General features: G+C 37.8%; 2 protein-coding genes across 6 annotated transcripts; one reads left to right on the plus strand and one right to left on the minus strand.

Moving 5' to 3' along the window:
• Nucleotides 1-5806: 5806 nt before the first annotated feature.
• On the plus strand, nucleotides 5807-11740 carry Vap (RAS p21 protein activator vap). Of its 4 annotated transcripts, XM_071786376.1 has the most exons (16): nucleotides 5807-6066; nucleotides 6235-6351; nucleotides 6956-7137; nucleotides 7268-7449; nucleotides 7826-8223; nucleotides 8303-8448; nucleotides 8536-8869; nucleotides 9069-9412; nucleotides 9487-9678; nucleotides 9813-9962; nucleotides 10033-10081; nucleotides 10160-10378; nucleotides 10464-10696; nucleotides 10829-10970; nucleotides 11123-11263; nucleotides 11346-11740. In XM_071786376.1, the coding sequence occupies exons 1-16, from the start codon at nucleotides 6019-6021 to the stop codon at nucleotides 11421-11423; spliced, it is 2955 nt and encodes a 984-aa protein (XP_071642477.1). In that variant the 5' UTR covers nucleotides 5807-6018; the 3' UTR covers nucleotides 11424-11740. The 4 variants fall into 4 exon arrangements, with proteins under 4 accessions (XP_071642477.1, XP_071642478.1, XP_071642479.1 ...); XM_071786377.1 differs by lacking the exon at nucleotides 6235-6351 and having other exon boundaries at nucleotides 5808-6066; XM_071786378.1 differs by lacking the exons at nucleotides 5807-6066; nucleotides 6235-6351 and having other exon boundaries at nucleotides 6989-7137; nucleotides 7248-7449.
• A 2232-nt stretch (nucleotides 11741-13972) lies between these two features.
• Nucleotides 13973-17181, minus strand: Ras85d (ras-like protein 1). Of its 2 annotated transcripts, XM_071786390.1 has the most exons (6): nucleotides 17063-17181; nucleotides 16831-16950; nucleotides 15056-15244; nucleotides 14710-14853; nucleotides 14430-14636; nucleotides 13973-14238 (listed from the first exon to the last, which is right to left on the minus strand). In XM_071786390.1, the coding sequence occupies exons 3-6, from the start codon at nucleotides 15182-15184 to the stop codon at nucleotides 14152-14154; spliced, it is 567 nt and encodes a 188-aa protein (XP_071642491.1). In that variant the 5' UTR covers nucleotides 15185-15244; nucleotides 16831-16950; nucleotides 17063-17181; the 3' UTR covers nucleotides 13973-14151. The 2 variants fall into 2 exon arrangements, with proteins under 2 accessions (XP_071642491.1, XP_071642492.1); XM_071786391.1 differs by lacking the exons at nucleotides 16831-16950; nucleotides 17063-17181 and adding an exon at nucleotides 15784-15944.
• Between the last annotated feature and the right edge of the window lie 414 nt (nucleotides 17182-17595).

A 17595-nucleotide genomic window follows, 5' to 3' on the forward strand; every position in this document is an offset into this window, starting at 1 on the left:
CATAAATATTTAAAACTTTATTTATCTTATCTCTATAATGTTTTATACATATAATTATAAAAATAATGAGATTAAAAATTGTTTTTAATAAGATGAGTCGCCTACTGCACTCATGATAATTCTTAATTAAACCTGCAGAACCTGCTTTAATCCGTGTAGACTATGTTATATGTTTTTTATATCAACTGCTGCAATGCTACATTATTGTCGCACCTAGAGAAGAATGGACCGCTTCGTGATTTCGAAAATCAAACGAATCAAACAGGATCCGCTTCTGCTGCGGCGGGGAATGCGGCGGAACCTTCCGATTTTTCACAATTCCGCTCCTTGATGTTGGAACAATTAAGACTGGATCGGGAAGAACAGTCGAGGCAGAATCGGGAGATGATGGAGCAAATAATGTCCATGATGAGTGCGACTCCGAGAAGCCCAGCACAGGAACCGTCGTTAACGTCAGTCCACACGAATCGCACGATCGTATCGTCAGTAGCGCCAGCACAGGCAGTTACGCTGTTAGCGTCTCAGTTACCGAAATTTAGCGGCACTGAGGACGAAGATGTCATTATATGGCTCAACAAAGTGGAAAATGTGGCGCGGATTCACGGCGTCACACATGAGATTGCGCTCTTGGCAGCCACAGGCAAATTAGGCGGCAACGCACAACGGTGGTTTGAACACAGCACAGGGATTGTCAATCGGTCATATACAGTTTTCAAGGAAGCCATCACTCGCAGGTTCAAGAGAAGAACACTAATGTACGTGCAGATGAGAAAGATTGAAGAACGGCAATGGAATTTCCCGAAGGAATCCTTTATGGATTATGCGATGGATAAAATCGATCTGATGCAAAGTGTCACGTTGCCGGATACCGACAAGATCCAGTTAATAATTGACGGCATTGCGAACATGGCAATGAGAGGAACGGCGACAGCATTAGATTCAACGGACATCGATCAATTCCTCGATCAAATGCATCGCATCACGTCGTCATGCATGCCGAAGAAAAATGTGACGAGTAAGCCGCAGAAAGGGAAGGACTTCGCGGTGAAAAAAGACAATCAGCCTAAAGTGTCAGTGAACCCCAGTTCAGTGCCGGTAAATAAGGACAAGTTTTGCGCCTACTGCAAAACCAAGGGGCACGTACGAGAGGAGTGCTTCAAATTGAAGCGTAAGGAGCAACCTCAGACGGTCGCACCGGCCGCCTCTTCTACCACGGTCTCGGCAGTCGACATTGCCGACACAACGGCCTCGCCCACAACGGCGGCTCAGACCACGGAACCGACGACGGTGGCCTGCGTAGCGGAACAGGACCGGAGGCTCGAGCTCGACGACTTCCGGATTAAGGTTATTGCGTTGAATAAGGTGAAGTCCGATTTAATAGCTCTCGTGGATACAGGTAGCCCAATTTCTTTTATCCGACCGTCCGTTTATAAGAAATATTTCGAATCGTCCGATAACGCGACAAGTTCTCACCATTCGTATAAAGCGTTAAATAACTCGCCAATACAAATAAGCGAAACCGTTTCCTCCGAGTTGATTTTATCTCCGTTACCGGAATTCCCGGCTTCGATAGAATTGAATGTTCTGCTTAATGATTGTTTAACAATGGATTTGATAATCGGTATGGATTTTATAAAGAAACATAAGATAAAGATAATGTATAATCCAACTTCCGATAATCCAGAAAGTAAATTGCGGTTATTCAATGAGATAGCGTTTGCGGATGTAATCCCTGAAACTCCTAAGAAGTTAGAGGAAAAATTATCTTCTATCGAGACGGATTTCGACGACGGGGTTAAACAACGGTTAATTTCGGTATTCGATGAAGTAGAGTTGGTCGAGATACCCCCTTCTGGGGAAAAATATTTAGTTAGAGTTGCGCTCAAAGATGAATCAGTATACGCGTACTCGCCCAGACGTGTGTCGTGGAAAGAGCGAGAACTAACGAGAGAAATAACCGACGATCTTCTGCGAAGGGGAATAATCAAACCCAGTTCTTCTCCTTACTGCGCGAGAACCGTGCTAGTTAGAAAAAAAAATGGTAAATGGCGTTTATGCGTAGATTTTCGCCCGCTAAACGCTCGAGTGCACAAGCGAAAGTGCCCGTTTCCCGTAATCGAGAATTGTTTGGTAGATATCGGAAAGAAATATGTGTACACGTTGTTAGATCTGAAGGATGGTTACCACCAAGTGGAAATCCATCCGGATGACACAAAATATTTTTCGTTCGCGACGTATGACGGTCAGTACGAATACGTACGTTTGCCTTTCGGATTTAGCGAATCGGGAGCCGAGTTTTTCGAACGAGTAAGAAATCTCCCTGACTTAGCAACCTTGATTCGATTACGAAAGATTATACTGTACATGGATGACATCCTTATAGCTACCGATACAGTCGACGAAAATTTAGAAATTATTAAACGGGTGCTCGTAGAGCTTAAACGTTATCATTTCGAAATCAATATTGACAAATGCCAGTTTTTGAAATTAAAGGTTGAATTCTTAGGATATATTGTGTCAGCTAACGGGATAACAATTAGCGAAAGGCACACGGACGTAATTCATAAGTTTCCCGTTCCAAGGAAAGTGTTGGATGTTCAGCGATTCTTGGGCTTGACAAATTATTTTAGAAGATTCATTCAGAACTATGCGAGTAAGGCAAAGCCTTTAACTAATTTGTTGCGCAAGTCGAATAAATTCATTTTCGGTAAAGATTGTAGGCAGGCTTTTGAATCCTTGAAAAAAGATTTAGTCTCCTACCCGGTTTTAAGACTTTACGACTCGAATGCGGAGACGCAATTACATACCGATGCGAGTCATATAGCAATTGCCGCGATTCTACTGCAGAAGCAGAGTGACGGTGTTTTCGCTCCCGTAGCTTACTTTAGTCAAGCAACAAATAAGGCTGAAGCCAACTACATTAGTTTTGAGCTCGAGATGTTAGCTATAGTAAAGTCGATCGAAAGATTCCATATTTATCTTTATGGATTGCAATTCACGATCGTGACCGATTGTCAAGCATTAGTTTATGCCGTAAATAAAGCTCATCTAAACCCAAGAATTGCTCGTTGGACTTTACGTATTCAGGATTATAATTTTAAGATTATCCATCGCGCGGGAGAAAAAATGGCGCATGTAGATGCTCTAAGCCGTATCGTGGCGTACGTCGATTCGATGCCCATCGAAAGAGAGCTAGAATACAAGCAATTGACGGATACCAAGTTAAAAAGTATCGCCGAAGAGTTAGAGTTTAAAGAGAACGATAAGTTCGAGCTTGTCGAAGGATTAATTTATAGAAAGGGTGAAGACAAACCCCGGTTCGTAGTCCCGGATTCCATGGTCAATAATGTTATACGCGTATATCATGATATCATGGCTCACTGCGGAGTGGAAAAAACCGTTCAAGGTATTATGGCGAATTATTGGTTCCCGTCAATGCGCAAAAAGGTTCGTGATTATATAGAAGACTGTCTAGTATGTTTAATGTCGAACACATCGGTAAATTCACGCGAAGGTGAGATGCAGATTACGGATTCTCCTTCAGCCCCTTTTCAAATATTGCATACCGACCATTATGGTATTTGGTGGAATCAATAGGCGGGTTTAAGCATGTCCTGTTAGTCGTTGACGCGTACACGCGATTCACTTGGTTGTTCCCGGTTAAAACCACCAATTCGAAGGAGGTAATCAAACAATTTAACAGTCTGTTTCATATGTTCGGTAACCCGAACGAAATAGTATCTGATAGAGGAACTGCTTTTACATCGCACGAATTTACCGAATTCTTGAATTCCAATAATATTAAGCATCGCAAAGTAGCGGTAGCGGCCCCATGGGCGAACGGTATAGTTGAGAGGGTGAACAAGTTTCTAAAATCATCATTGAGAAAACTAGTCGAAGAACCACGTAGGTGGAAAGATTATTTAAGCACAGTTCAATACGTAATAAATAACACGTTTCATTCTTCTCTGAAGAGTTCCCCCTCAAAACTACTTTTAGGTTATGACCAGCGTGGTCACGTAGATGCTAAGTTAGTAGAGCGTCTCAACCAATTGGCGAAGGTTGAGTTTAATTTCGAAGCTTACCGTGATTCGGTTCGCGAAGCAGCGGTAGACTCTACTGAGGGCATCAAGAATTATAATAAGGCATATTATGATAAAATACACAAAAAGCCGACGGAATATAACGCAGGTGATCTGGTAATGATTCGCGACACGGTTGTTAAACCCGGAGAGGATAGAAAGTTGAAACCTTCTTATAAAGGTCCTTATAGAATTATGAAGGCTTTGAATAAGAATCGATATGTGGTAGAGAGTATTCCCGGTTTCGACGTCACGTCCCGTCCTTATAATTCGATCTTATCACCAGATCGCCTGAAGCCGTGGATTAAAACGGTTAAACCTGTCAGTCCGTCAAGCGTTGAAGATATTCCTATTAATGTATAAGTTTAAAATTAGTTTATGCTGTGAATGGCCGAACGTGCCTATAACATTCTGTGTTATTAATACCAAAGTTAATTGAGTGAAATTATTTTTATTTAAGTTCAAGTTGCATTGTTCAAAGTATTGCGATGTTAATGAATAAGTTACATTTAAGTTGTGTTTAAAAAGCCAGATTACATTCGGGTCGAATGTCGTGCCAGGCGGGCCGATCTGTAAGAAATCGAAAGAGGCCTACCCGATAGGTGGCTCCACATGGCGCACGCGAGCGACGCGTTGACTACGATGGCTAGAGGCGCTGGCCACCGCTGCCAGCGCGCGATCGGAGAGTGCGTATGATTAGTCGGGTGGTGATGACGCAAGTTGTTTACGCGAAACGTGTAACGGCCGTACAAGTCCGAACGTGTTCAAGCGAGTCGAGACGAGTTGAGTGCGCGAGAAGGTTCGACGGAGTTCTGAAGGAATCTCCGAAGAGATCGGTCGTGCGTCGGAGGGCTGATGCCTTTGTAATCGCGTCCCGGCGTATCGGTTCGTAATTCGTAAGTGGACTTCGTGGAGATGTAAAAGTGAAATACATATTGAATAAGCGTTATCTATCCTTGTTTTCTTTTCCCCTCAACACCACCCTCGTTTTCCTTCGTAATAAGCGGTGTCGATAATACCCGCGCCACGTAATCGAGGTCGTCCTGCAAATTCCTTCAAGAATACCGGTGAAACGATAATTATTAAAAGAAACATTCCCACTTACAATTAGAGTTAGGATTATCATCAAACATTTTACAGGTGCTATAAAACCAGATTTAACGAGCATTTATACGACATTTTACGCAATCAACTATGCGTAAATTTTTAATTTTTTAAATACTTCTTAAATTAACGTGACATGTAAAATTAAAAACAGAACTCTTATATATTTTAAATCCTGATGCGAATTAATAGATTAATTATCAGAAATCGCGACAAATCGTTTCTTTACGTTGCATCTCTTATAAATTTAATATGATTAATTAATGTTTACTAAATAACATCTATCATTCTGTAAATAATGTCCTTTTGTTTCAATTTGTTTTTCAATATACAAGAATATTTGCGGATTCATAATTGTATGTATCCGAAGTATCTCGAAATTAAATTGGAAAAAATAATAATTTAATAATTAATTTGCGAGCGTTATCTATTGTAAGTTCGTTCTATTTTTTTGTGACCTCGAAGCCCCGCCGGCCGCCGGCTTTGCTCCGTTGGTAACCACTCTCATTTTTATATATCGACGCCAATCGACGCCACCAGGGATCGGAATGATAGTTCGCCTAGAAGCCGCTGTCGCGAGCGAATTTCCATGACGGCCCTTCTTGGCTCGCGCGTGCGTCGCGGTTGATCGCGGTCGGCGCGTGCGGATAGTAAAATGGCTGCCGGGAAACGTCAATACATTCTGTACTGATACGAGCCTGCCTTTGTAATCGCATTTGTAAATACGTTCGCGACGCGGGGGGGTAACATCGTCGCTGGGACGTCGCATGCCGTTCGACTGATCGGCCCCGGGTGCTTCGTGAGCCGTGTGCGCGTGCCGACGGGCGACGGGATGGCGGAGTTTGTGCGCGGTGGGCCAAGCGTATCCAACAATGCCAAGGTGCGTATGCACTATGCGTGCGTGTGCCGTGTACTCGCGTAGCCGCGAGAGCGTTGCTCGCCGTTGTCTCTTTTCCCGGACGAGCGGAGTCGCCAACGGCGGGAAGCGCGACGCGAATTCTCGCACGCTCCTTATTTTAATATTTCGCTCCCCCTGCTCTCTTTCTAGTCTTTCTCGCGCGGACTATTTTCGTGGAGAGCACACACACCGGGCCTTATCTCCTGTATCCTCTGTTATCGCCCAATGAGCTTCTCCGGCTTCTCGACTCCTCGATTAGGCATACATGTGCGTTTGAACAAAAACAAAAAAAAAAACGCGCTTTACATATGCCACGCTTTCGTTTTGGATTATTCTCGAATCATTCTCTGGGATATGATTCACTTATGTTCGGCGATACTGGTTGATATTGTTGATAATGAATCAGATCCTTGACAGCTACGGAGAGTGACAGAACGTGATTATGATCGCTTTTAATTTCTCTTTCAACCACTATTTTTTGCGATATCGAGGTAATTTACGTTTTATTTAAAAAAAATTAAAAGTGCTCTTTTTCAATCATATTGATTGAAAAGCAGCATCTAGAGAACCTTAGAAGGAGGAGCCACTTGAAATAGAAACTACAAGGAAAAAAGTTAAAGATATGTTGGATTTCAAACAGATCTTAAAACAAATCTATAGAGAGAACTTCCTCAAAAAGCAATGATTAAAACCGCACTAGCAAAGAGAGATCATATAAAAAATTGTTACAGATCATTGATATACATATATATGTATATAAAAAAGTTATTAAAAATCAAAAGTGTTCATGATTGCGTTTTGTTATCTTCTATATGTGTGGAAAGAAATCAAACACTGGGTAAATAAAAAGTTTGTCTCATTATGCTTTTAGTTGGAGCATAGCAGCAAAGGTGGATCTCCTAGTACGGGAAGCGAGGATGGTGGTCAAAACGAGTCGTTGAATGCGGAAAACGAGTTTGATCCTTTTCTGGAAAATATACCGGATGATATACAGGACGCAGAAGAACCTGACGGCGCAAACGCCACTCTGTTAACGGCACCGCCGGAGAATCAGTGAGACTTGAATATAATTCCTATTCATTTTTCACAAACGTTTTGAAATAAAGTTGGATGTAAGGAAGTACACGAGTCATTATTTGACTGGAAAATTAAAATTAAAATAGATGCGCGTGATCTCTTGCAGGTGGTATCATGGTCGTTTAGATAGATTTACAGCAGAAGAAAGACTCTGGGATGCAAATAAAATGGGTAGTTATTTGGTTCGCGAAAGTGACAGGAAACCTGGAAGCTATGTCTTGTCTTACTTGGGAAGGACTGGAATAAATCATTTCCGAATTACAGCTGTCTGCGGAGATTATTATATTGGTAGGAACTGAGATAACACAATTTAACAATTCCTGATCATACTTGTATACAAAAATACTTTTATAATCAAAGATTAAATTAAATCGCCATTAAATATCTTTGTGCCATCTTATATGTCAATAGTTATATATTCGTAATTCATAATTGTTATATATTCAGAAGATATTTAACATATAATATTATTTTTAAAAGATAATATGCAACATTTATCTCGAAAATGGCGCAAGTAAAATTTTGAGATAAAACCTTAAATTGAGATATTTGCAAAAGATAATTCGCAATACGCAGATTGCGATATATATTTTCTACATTTGTATTATTTTGCAAATAAATTCTGTTAGATATATAACTCCCCTAATCTGAAATAATGTTGTAGGCGGTCGTCAATTTAACAGTCTCTCAGATCTGGTTGCGTATTACACTCATTGTTCGGATCTCTTAAAGAGAGAAAGACTTATACATCCGACGCCACCTCCGGAGCCAGTGAACGATAAGAAACGAATCGTCGCGATACTGCCATATACGAAAATGCCGGATACCGACGAACTGAGCTTTCAAAAAGGGGATATATTTTTTGTGCACAATGACATGGGCGATGGATGGTTGTGGGTCACTGCCCACAGAACCGGCGAACAGGGTTTAATATTTCGGGAATTAGTGGAGGATCTTGATGATTCCATAGATCCTAACACAGTATTTTCCTGGTTTCATCCCAATGTCACCAAAAGCGAGGCAGTTGACATGCTAGTAAAAGCAGGACCTGGAAGTTTCCTAGTAAGAAAATAACGATTCTCTCACATTTCAAATGTCGTTTTATTATACATTTTTTAATTGATTTTATTTCTTTTTACAGGTCAGACCATCGGACAATAGTCCAGGAGATTACTCACTTTTCTTCCATATAAACAACCAAATACAGAGATTCAGAATCGAGAAAAAAGGGGTACGGTATCTCATGGGAGGTAGAACGTTCGAATGCCTTGACGCTGTAATTAACAGGTTTTTACATTTTTACTATTTTAATTTTCCGCAAAAAGCAATACTTTTTATATTCTTACTTTACCTTGCCGTATCGTTACGTCACAGATACCGAAAGGAACAAATTGTGGAAGGGCATACTTTGGTTCAAGCAATGGTAACCGAACCTGATGGCAGCGTCAGAGTAAACAGGGAGGTTCAACATGCCGAGAAAATATATGCGACTTTGAGGGAATGTCGAGAGGTATCAGGAGCGAAGAAGAACAAAGGAATTAAAATGCAGGGATATTTGGAAAAGAAATCGGAGAAAAATAAAAAGTGGAAAGCGTTGTATTTTGTCTTGTTGGTGGATGCTACCGACACGCATCTCTATCTATACGACAATCCCAAGAGAACCAAGCCAAAAGGTCTCATTGATTTAAGCTGTGCTTACTTGTACCAGGTGAGGAATGTATATTGAAACATTGAACGACATGTCATACGTCAGCATTAACATATCCAAATCTGAAGTCTTTATGAAAAATTCAATAACATAAAAGTAATTGTAATAACACGCATGCTTTACATGTGCCATGTCTTATCAAATAAAGAAAATAATACCTTAGATAAACGTGGGATGAGTTATCGAAGTGTCTTTTTAGGTCCACGAAAGTGTGTTTGATAGGCCTCATTGTTTCCAATTAGTTGAACGTGCTTTACCATGTCTGGCCACCATAACTTATCTGGCTGCCCCGAATTCCGAAAATGCATTAGACTGGATTAATGCCTTGAAACCATTATGTGTATCACAACTCACCCGTGCTCCGAAAGTCGCCCGCCTCCGTGAATTACGTTCATTGCATCTGCATATCTTAGACGCACATAGGCTTCCGTACAAGCTAGTTCCGAGTCCGTTTATTATAGTGGCTTTAAATAATGTTAAAGTCGCTCGCACGAAGGTTAAAACAGGATTACATTCACTCTGGGATGAAGAATTCATTCTAGAGTACGTATGCGAATCTTATATGGACTAGTCTCTTGATGTACAAATCTTTCTATGTTTATTAATTTGTTTGACAGGGATGTACCGCCAGATGTTATGTCCTTTTCGCTCACTCTGTACAATAAGGGCAAGCGCAGCAAGGATACGGAGGTCGCAGATCTAACGGTTGAGTTGGCGAGTTTAACTAATGGAGAAGAAATGGACGAATGGTATCCATTATCGGGAGTGACACCAATCGGAGAATGGGGCGCCTTGCGTTTACGCATACGGTGAAGATTAAGAATATTTGCTAATGTACAAGATAATATAAAAATGGAGTATATAAAAATATCTTTATTATATACATACAATTTCGCACTAGAAGTCTTATATATATATATTAATAAAAATATATGTATTACAGATACAGACATGATTTAGCTATGCCTCCTGAGGAATATAGCCCTCTTCAGCAATTATTATTGGATCCAGAACTGCATGTTGTTAAGGCATTAGCGGACGTATGCCACTTAGATAGAGTACCCTTGGCAAATAGTCTTCTTAGAATCTTTAGGTACAAATAATTGTCCTACAATATCATTTAATTATAAATGTATATTGATCTTGACATTAATGATTTATAGGCATGAAAGAAAAGAAGCGGAACTTTTGCGATCATTGAATCAAGCTGAAGTGAGTTATAATTTGGTGTACAAGCAAAAAATATCATTAAGCATATAAAATTATATTTTTAAAATGTATTTCAATTAGGTTGAGAAAGAAGATGAAACACCAACTCTGTTTAGAGCTGCCAGTCTTACGACTACTTTAATGGATTTATATATGAAATCTGTTTGTACTTCGTTTTTAAAGGCCGCTTTGCGTGATACGATCGTGAAACTAATTGAAAGCAAACAGAGTTGCGAGTTGAACCCAACGAAAATGGATTCCCCGGAAGACGCGTGCAATAATGCTGAATTTTTATTACAAGTATAATTTCTTTTGCAATGTTATATGCTCATTAATATAATTAGCGAAGACAGTAAAAGTATTGCGTAATATTTTCTCGTTTTAGGTGTTGGATGAAGTTACATTAAGTATTTTTACAAGTCCCGATGCTTGTCCGAGAACTCTCAGATACATTTGCGGATGCTTACAAAGAGCAGTTGTCGCTAAGTGGCCACACGAAAGACTAGTCAGAACTCGAGTTGTCAGTGGATTTATATTTCTACGCCTTCTCTGCCCTGCCATATTAAATCCTAGATCGTTTAATTTAATAGCTGAGCCACCACCTCCGTCTGCTGCAAGGTACGATATATAATCCAAATATAAATTTAAAAAATTGATACATGGAAATCACACAAATGTGAAATTTGTGTAATATATCGTTTTGAATATCTTGACGATTTGTCGTGCTATAATTATTTAAACTATTTACAGATCATTAGTCATGGTGGCAAAATGTCTACAAAATCTGGCTAATTTAGTCGAATTTGGTGGAAAAGAACCATACATGGAAGTTGTAAATCCATTCATACTCAAAAATAAAGAACGAATGGTAGTGTTCCTTGATCAGCTGTCTGTAAGTTTATATCTTATATTTATTTTAATTTCATATATCTCATATTTGTTCGTGGACATAATTTTTCAGATTACTTTATTTAATATAAATTTTGAAATAAATTACGATAAAAAAATAAAGATTGTATTTAACTTATACAATTAAATGCACAGAATGTTGCTGAGAAACCAGAGCCATCCGAAGCTACAGATCCAAGAACTAAAAGTGTGTCTGACACTGCAAGAGACTTAGCGACGTTACATCATATCTGCGTTTCACATCTGAAGGAACTTCAAGTTCTGTCGAAGACACAGGTATGTCTCTAATCTAGTCTCTAATCAAGTTGTGAAGATGTAGGATGCTTATGCATAAAAAAATTACATTTGTTGCTTACAGCCGACGATTAAACAGCTGGTAACGGTGACTGAAATGTTGAGCAAACATAAGCAGAAGTATATGGAAATGATACGGTAGTGCTAGAGCCATCAGCCATGAACAATGCCAAACACAATAAAATGATTTATAAAATTCAATGACGGATAACATATAGTAGTATTTAATAATTACGATTAAGTAATTAAACGTACAGACTGACGTGCCATATATATTACTGTATACACTCAAGCCTACATTTACTATTTCATATGTAATTAGAAGTTAGTTTATATATAAATATAAATATTATAGCGACAGTAACATGACAGTGATATAGATACATACAGAATTATATAGACGTATAACAATTTTATATTTACTTAGGTGCTCGAAAATAAATGCAACTTCAATCGAAATATTTCGATGTTTTTAGTAATTTTAAGCCCATTGCCTTAAAAGTATTGGAGAGTTATTAAATTAAATTTAACTTAATTAAATTTTTAAATAGACTATTTGCAATTGAATGTGATATGCAATTAAGGTCAATAAAATAAGCTGTATATTATTTGTATTAGTATATTTCAAAAACAGATATAACTTTTTTGTGAACATTTTGATATCGTATATTGGATAAGATGAAATATATTAAATACAAGTTTATATATGTATCTTAATACATTTGAAGAACTTGAACAAATACAGGCAAAAAATTGACATATAATCAAATTTTACGTAAACGTTCATGATCTACGAATTTCGATTATAATAGCTGAAACATGAATATTGTTGATTGATCTATATTATCTATGAATGATTTATTTCTATCTAAAGACTCGTATCAATAACGAATTATTGTTAAAAGAAATTTATTAACGAATATAAAGACTAATAGTTATTAGAAAAGTAAATAGCATGGATGAGCTATAACGATCTCATAGGCAAGCATTCGACAAGTGAATGCATATAACAAACAGGTTTTATATAAAGTTTCATTATGAAATTGAATTATGTAAAAAAATGATATCTCTATCCCGTGTATATTTATATATACACATATTTTCACTTTAGCTGAAAACATTAATATTAGAAAATACTACATGTACGCGTATTCGAGAATATGGAAGTTGTATCGTTTGCATTGTTTAATGAAGGATTTAACCCTTGATTGCTCTTTGAACATATTATAGAATCTAGTCGTCAATATTTACGTTGTACGTTGATTGAAGAATAAATTCATTGTATCGAAATTATTTTATTGTCAGAAAAAAATACTCAATTAACTTGAGTACCATGCTATGTTCGTCGTTTATAATAATTTTATTCGACTACGAGTATATCGCACGAAATCATGATTTATTATATATATGTATATATTTATATAGGTATAATAGAATAAATATACATATGTATATATACATATTTATTCTACTACATTTGTGTGTGAACGTATGTTCTATTATAATGAATTAGCAAATGATTAGTAAAGTAGAAACGTAAGATTGTTGCTGTCTTAATTTTTAATAACAGTGTCTAGTTTACGTTTCTTCTTAAAATTTAGGAGAGAAGAGATAGTAGTTTTAAGTATACTTGATAAATTTCTCATATAAACTTTAGAGAAAGATAAATTTATAAACATACATTAGCAGAAATATAGCTTTCTTATAATAAATTTACTATCTCTATATAATAAATGTATAGCCTTTGGTTAATAATATATGTTAGCAGCATGAAAACTTAATACAGGAAAGCGAAGTTTTCCTGTGTCCAAATTTAATCGGCATGCAAGTTTATTTTGGTATATAGTTATACAATACTCATTATCTGATTTATGTCTATATCCAAATGGTACAAAAAAGAATGAATTGCTTAGCTAAAGAATACAGTTATGTCGTACGTACCTTCCTCCCTTCTCCTACATATAATTACCAAATAAAGGGCTATTTAAAAATTGCGGACTTAATCACAGTACACTTAACTAACTTGATGTACTTAAGAATACACTCTAATCACAGCACATAATGAATTAAGTTTGTGATATCGTTTCTGTGATTCAGAACTTTTTTCTTTTTTAGAATGATAATTTCAGTTTCTTGGCAAGTATTTGATGTACAAAATGGCAATAATACAAAACTTAATTCACAAGTTATAAAATAATTCGTACATCGATTAAATTTTACTAATATATTATAATATTGCTGTTTGATTAAAATCCATTAGTGCAACACGTGATTGATAGTATATATATCGACTAACTATTTATAAAATAAAATAAACGTAAACACAATGCAACATATACATACATGTCACATTTCATGTCACATGTTTTGTTATCTCGATCTATTTGTTTTGTAATAAATTTTCTGCATATTATAGAGACGACAGGACCCAATACTCGTCTATATAAATATATAATTTAATGTAAAATTTGGTGTAATATTTGCGAACTAATTGTAATTTTGCATTTATATAAGCATATATATATATAATTCAATGTCTTTTTGTGCCAACGTTAAATATATGTGATTAAAAAAGTCAGTATCATTCTTTCATTCAATCAAGGGTTAAGACGCTTCAGTAATGGAATTGCATGGCAAGCTGCCAAGTAAACATTTCTTACATGCAACATAAGCCCATTAGTAAAAACGTACTATTAGGTAATTTGTTCTTCTCTCTCAATGTATACAAAAATTGTGCTTGCAATTCATTACAATATTTCTATAGAATAAGCTGTAAATGTTTGTGCACTGTGAACATAACGTAAGGCTTTTCATATCCTATTTCTGCGTTGTAGTAATCAAGTAAAAGTATGTTGGTGTTATCCAAAGACTTATAAAATACAGCATCGACGTTTCTTGTGTCCACTACTGCCAGGTGGTTTACCTGTACGCTCTTTATCTTTCCGTATTTCTCTGACCTGAAATATGTGACGAAACTTTGTCACTTGGAATTCTTCGCGAATTTATTTCAAATATGGTTATGAAAAAACTTGATGAAACTTACACAGAATAATTTGCGATACGGGATATTGCGAGTATTATGACACCAATTGAAATTTATAACACTTTAGCTACAGAGAAAGAAGGGGGGGAGAGAGTGTTTGCTCACCAAGGTATAAAATGCATCGTCTACGCCCATCCTCGTTTTCGCAGAAGTTTCCACAAATGGCACACCGTACTGCCGCGCGACTTCTCTCGCTTGAGTCATATTTACCGCCCAAGACTGTTGAAGATCACACTTATTTCCCACTAACACCATTGGTACTTCTTCCGCATCTTTCACTCGTTTTATTTGTTCCCTATACGTCCCAATGTCCTGCAATGTTGAACGTACAATGCAGTCATTTCAAAACTGTAAATCAAATGAATTGTCCACCTCACATGCTCACCTCAAAACTTTTAGCCGAGTTCACGGCAAACACTAACAAGAATCCTTCTCCTGTTCTCATATACTGATCTCTCATTGCACTATATTCCTCTTGTCCAGCTGTATCTAATATATCTAGAAGGCACGTCTCACCATCGATCACCACCTGTTTGACAACATGGTAAGATGTATTTAATGAAATAAAAAAAAAAAAAAAAAAGACAAGAGACTATACAATTTTAAATCCTCTAGATTTCTGTATTATTAAAATATATTGATTGTCGATTGGATCTAACAATAATTCAGAATGAAATAATGAATTATTGGAAACTATTGCGAAAACATGGAAGAAATTGGTATATTCTTACTTGTTTTCTATATGAGTCTTCAATGGTAGGATCATACTCGTCGACAAAATGATTCTGTATCAGCTGGATGGTGAGTGCTGACTTTCCGACACCTCCAGCTCCAACTACCACGAGTTTATATTCCGTCATGACGTGTCTTAACACAAGGTACAGCTTGTATTATTTCTTTCTGATCACTTCTTGGATTGTCTGCCAATAATAAGGAAATACAGGACTGTGATGTAATTATGTCACATATTTCTTATATCTAATTTTTTTGCTAAAACTTTTAGGAAATTATTATTAAAAAGTCTTATCAAAGAAATTAATTTTTCAAAATTAATTTTTTGTAAGAAATCTTATCAGAGAGATAAGATAAAGCGATGTAAACTTTGAAGATATATTATATTTATGTTTGTCGAGATATATTAAGCTTAATGTTAAAATAAAGACATGCCGAGCACAACTAATTCTGTCAATTTTTATTGTTATTAAAAAGATTGCATTCTTCATACAGATTAAATAGTTAAATTTATTATAGGTCATCCTATAAGTAACGTAATAAATTTTAGATGCTTTGAAATAACGACGAGTGAACTTGTCTGCATATATCGTAATAGTATAAGCAGGGCATATGAAATTTAATGGAAAAAGATGGAAAGAGACTGTACAAAATGAAAGTATACATAAATGTATAATTAATTAAAATGTACTCAGGTTTACTAGGTTTTATAAAAGTTTTTTTTTACCTTTTATCATTCATTAAATAAAGAAAACAAGTTCAAAAAGAACGACATTTATGCATTAACTTTAACTAAACTTAACTAATCTCCACAACACATCTCGTCAAATACAACGGGCAGTGCGGTGAAAGCTCTAATTGACAATTATCCTTCGCGTTCGGCAGAAAAAGCAGTTTTGTTAATCATCGTGTGAATTCTTGCCTTGCCTATCTTTCGTCCGCTATTTACATCTGGCGAAAGCCAACTTTTACGACATACCGAAGGCACGTTTAACAGGGGAAACGCATCGTGAAACGTACAAGCTAACGCGGCTTAATGAGAGAAGAGCATTCAAGCGGTAATAATCTTCAAGCTGTTTAGCTTATTAAGCGACAGCCTAGTGCCCGTCTCCTGCTCAACGCAATCACATAATCGCTGGGTATTAGTCACTCGCAATTACTACATGTGCTTTAAACGGAGCCAGGCGAGCCGAGTGACGTTCACCTTACTCCTCACTCATAGGCCATTCTCCAGGAGAAGTTCCGCGGAGTCCTGGACGAATTTCGATGTTCGGACAACGGAGAGAGAGAGAGAGAGAACGGGGACCGATATAAATAAGCGGCAGGCCGTTTTAACGATCGCGTAGAAACGCGAGCTTTCACCGCACTGTCCATTGTATTTGACGAGATGTGTTGTGGAGATAAGTTTCGTTAAGGTTAATGCATAAATGTCGTTTTTCTTTAACTTTTTTTTTCTTTATTTAATGAATGATGAAAGGTAGAAAAAGCTTGCGGGGCGGACACACGACGAAGCGACCGTGATCGCGATCGCAGTCGTACGGCAGCTCCGGATAAATCGTCGGCCGAGAAGGTGTCACTCGACGAGGATATCCTCGAGCCGAGGGAGAGAAGGGTGATCGGCGACCTCTCGGGAATCGGCGTTGCCTCTCGCGGTAAACAATCGCGAGAGACGACGACACCAGGGCGAACTGAGAAAGAGAGAGAGAGAGAGAGAGAAAGCGCGAGAGACTGAGAAGGAGAGGGAATCGCGTTTTCCGTAGGTCTCGGCACTTACCGCGACTTCAAGGAATGCTCATTTCACACGCTGCATGAAACGGGCCGTTTAAAATGCTCCTCCTCTCCGTGGTATGCACGCTAGTCGCGTATTAGTCACCGGAGTCACCGGAGATACCATCTGGAAGAAAGGAGCATCGTCAGTGCTGCCAATGTCCCTCTTCCCCGATGACAACGACGACGTCGACGGCGACGACGACGGACGACGACGGGCACGAGTACCACGTACTTACCACGACGACCGCGACAGCGCGGAATCACGCAAGTGTCGGGAAGGGTTTAGGGTGTTGACCGTCGCGCCGAGCGAGTACTAGATTGCGCTCACAGATGACGCTGGTGACGCTCGCGGCGCGAATAGTTGCGCCGAGCGCCGAGAGATGACACGAGTGTCACGATTGCCGTTGCGAATGGGAAGACAGTTGCCGGGTTGCCTGTAAATAATCCTTTATTTGTATTCATGATAAGGAGAACGTGGCACAATTTTCGCGTATTCATGATATCAAATATCGAAATTAATCCGATTATAACGGTTATGGTGCCAAATAAGTACGCCTAACGGTTCATGAAGAAGTGAGGTTATACTACGTATGTCGCGCATAATTAATTAATTTGCTTAATAATTTGGAAATAGATTCTTATGTATAAAGAAGCATCGCAAATGCAGAAATAATGAAAATATAAAATTCCGGTAGCGTGATTCTCGATCTTTTTATCAATATAATATGAAATTTGGATAAATTGCTATAACAGAGTGGTTGTGAGTATT

The sequence above is a fragment of the Temnothorax longispinosus genome, chromosome 8, assembly GCF_030848805.1.
Source record: "Temnothorax longispinosus isolate EJ_2023e chromosome 8, Tlon_JGU_v1, whole genome shotgun sequence".
NCBI classification, from domain to species: Eukaryota; Metazoa; Arthropoda; class Insecta; order Hymenoptera; family Formicidae; genus Temnothorax; species Temnothorax longispinosus.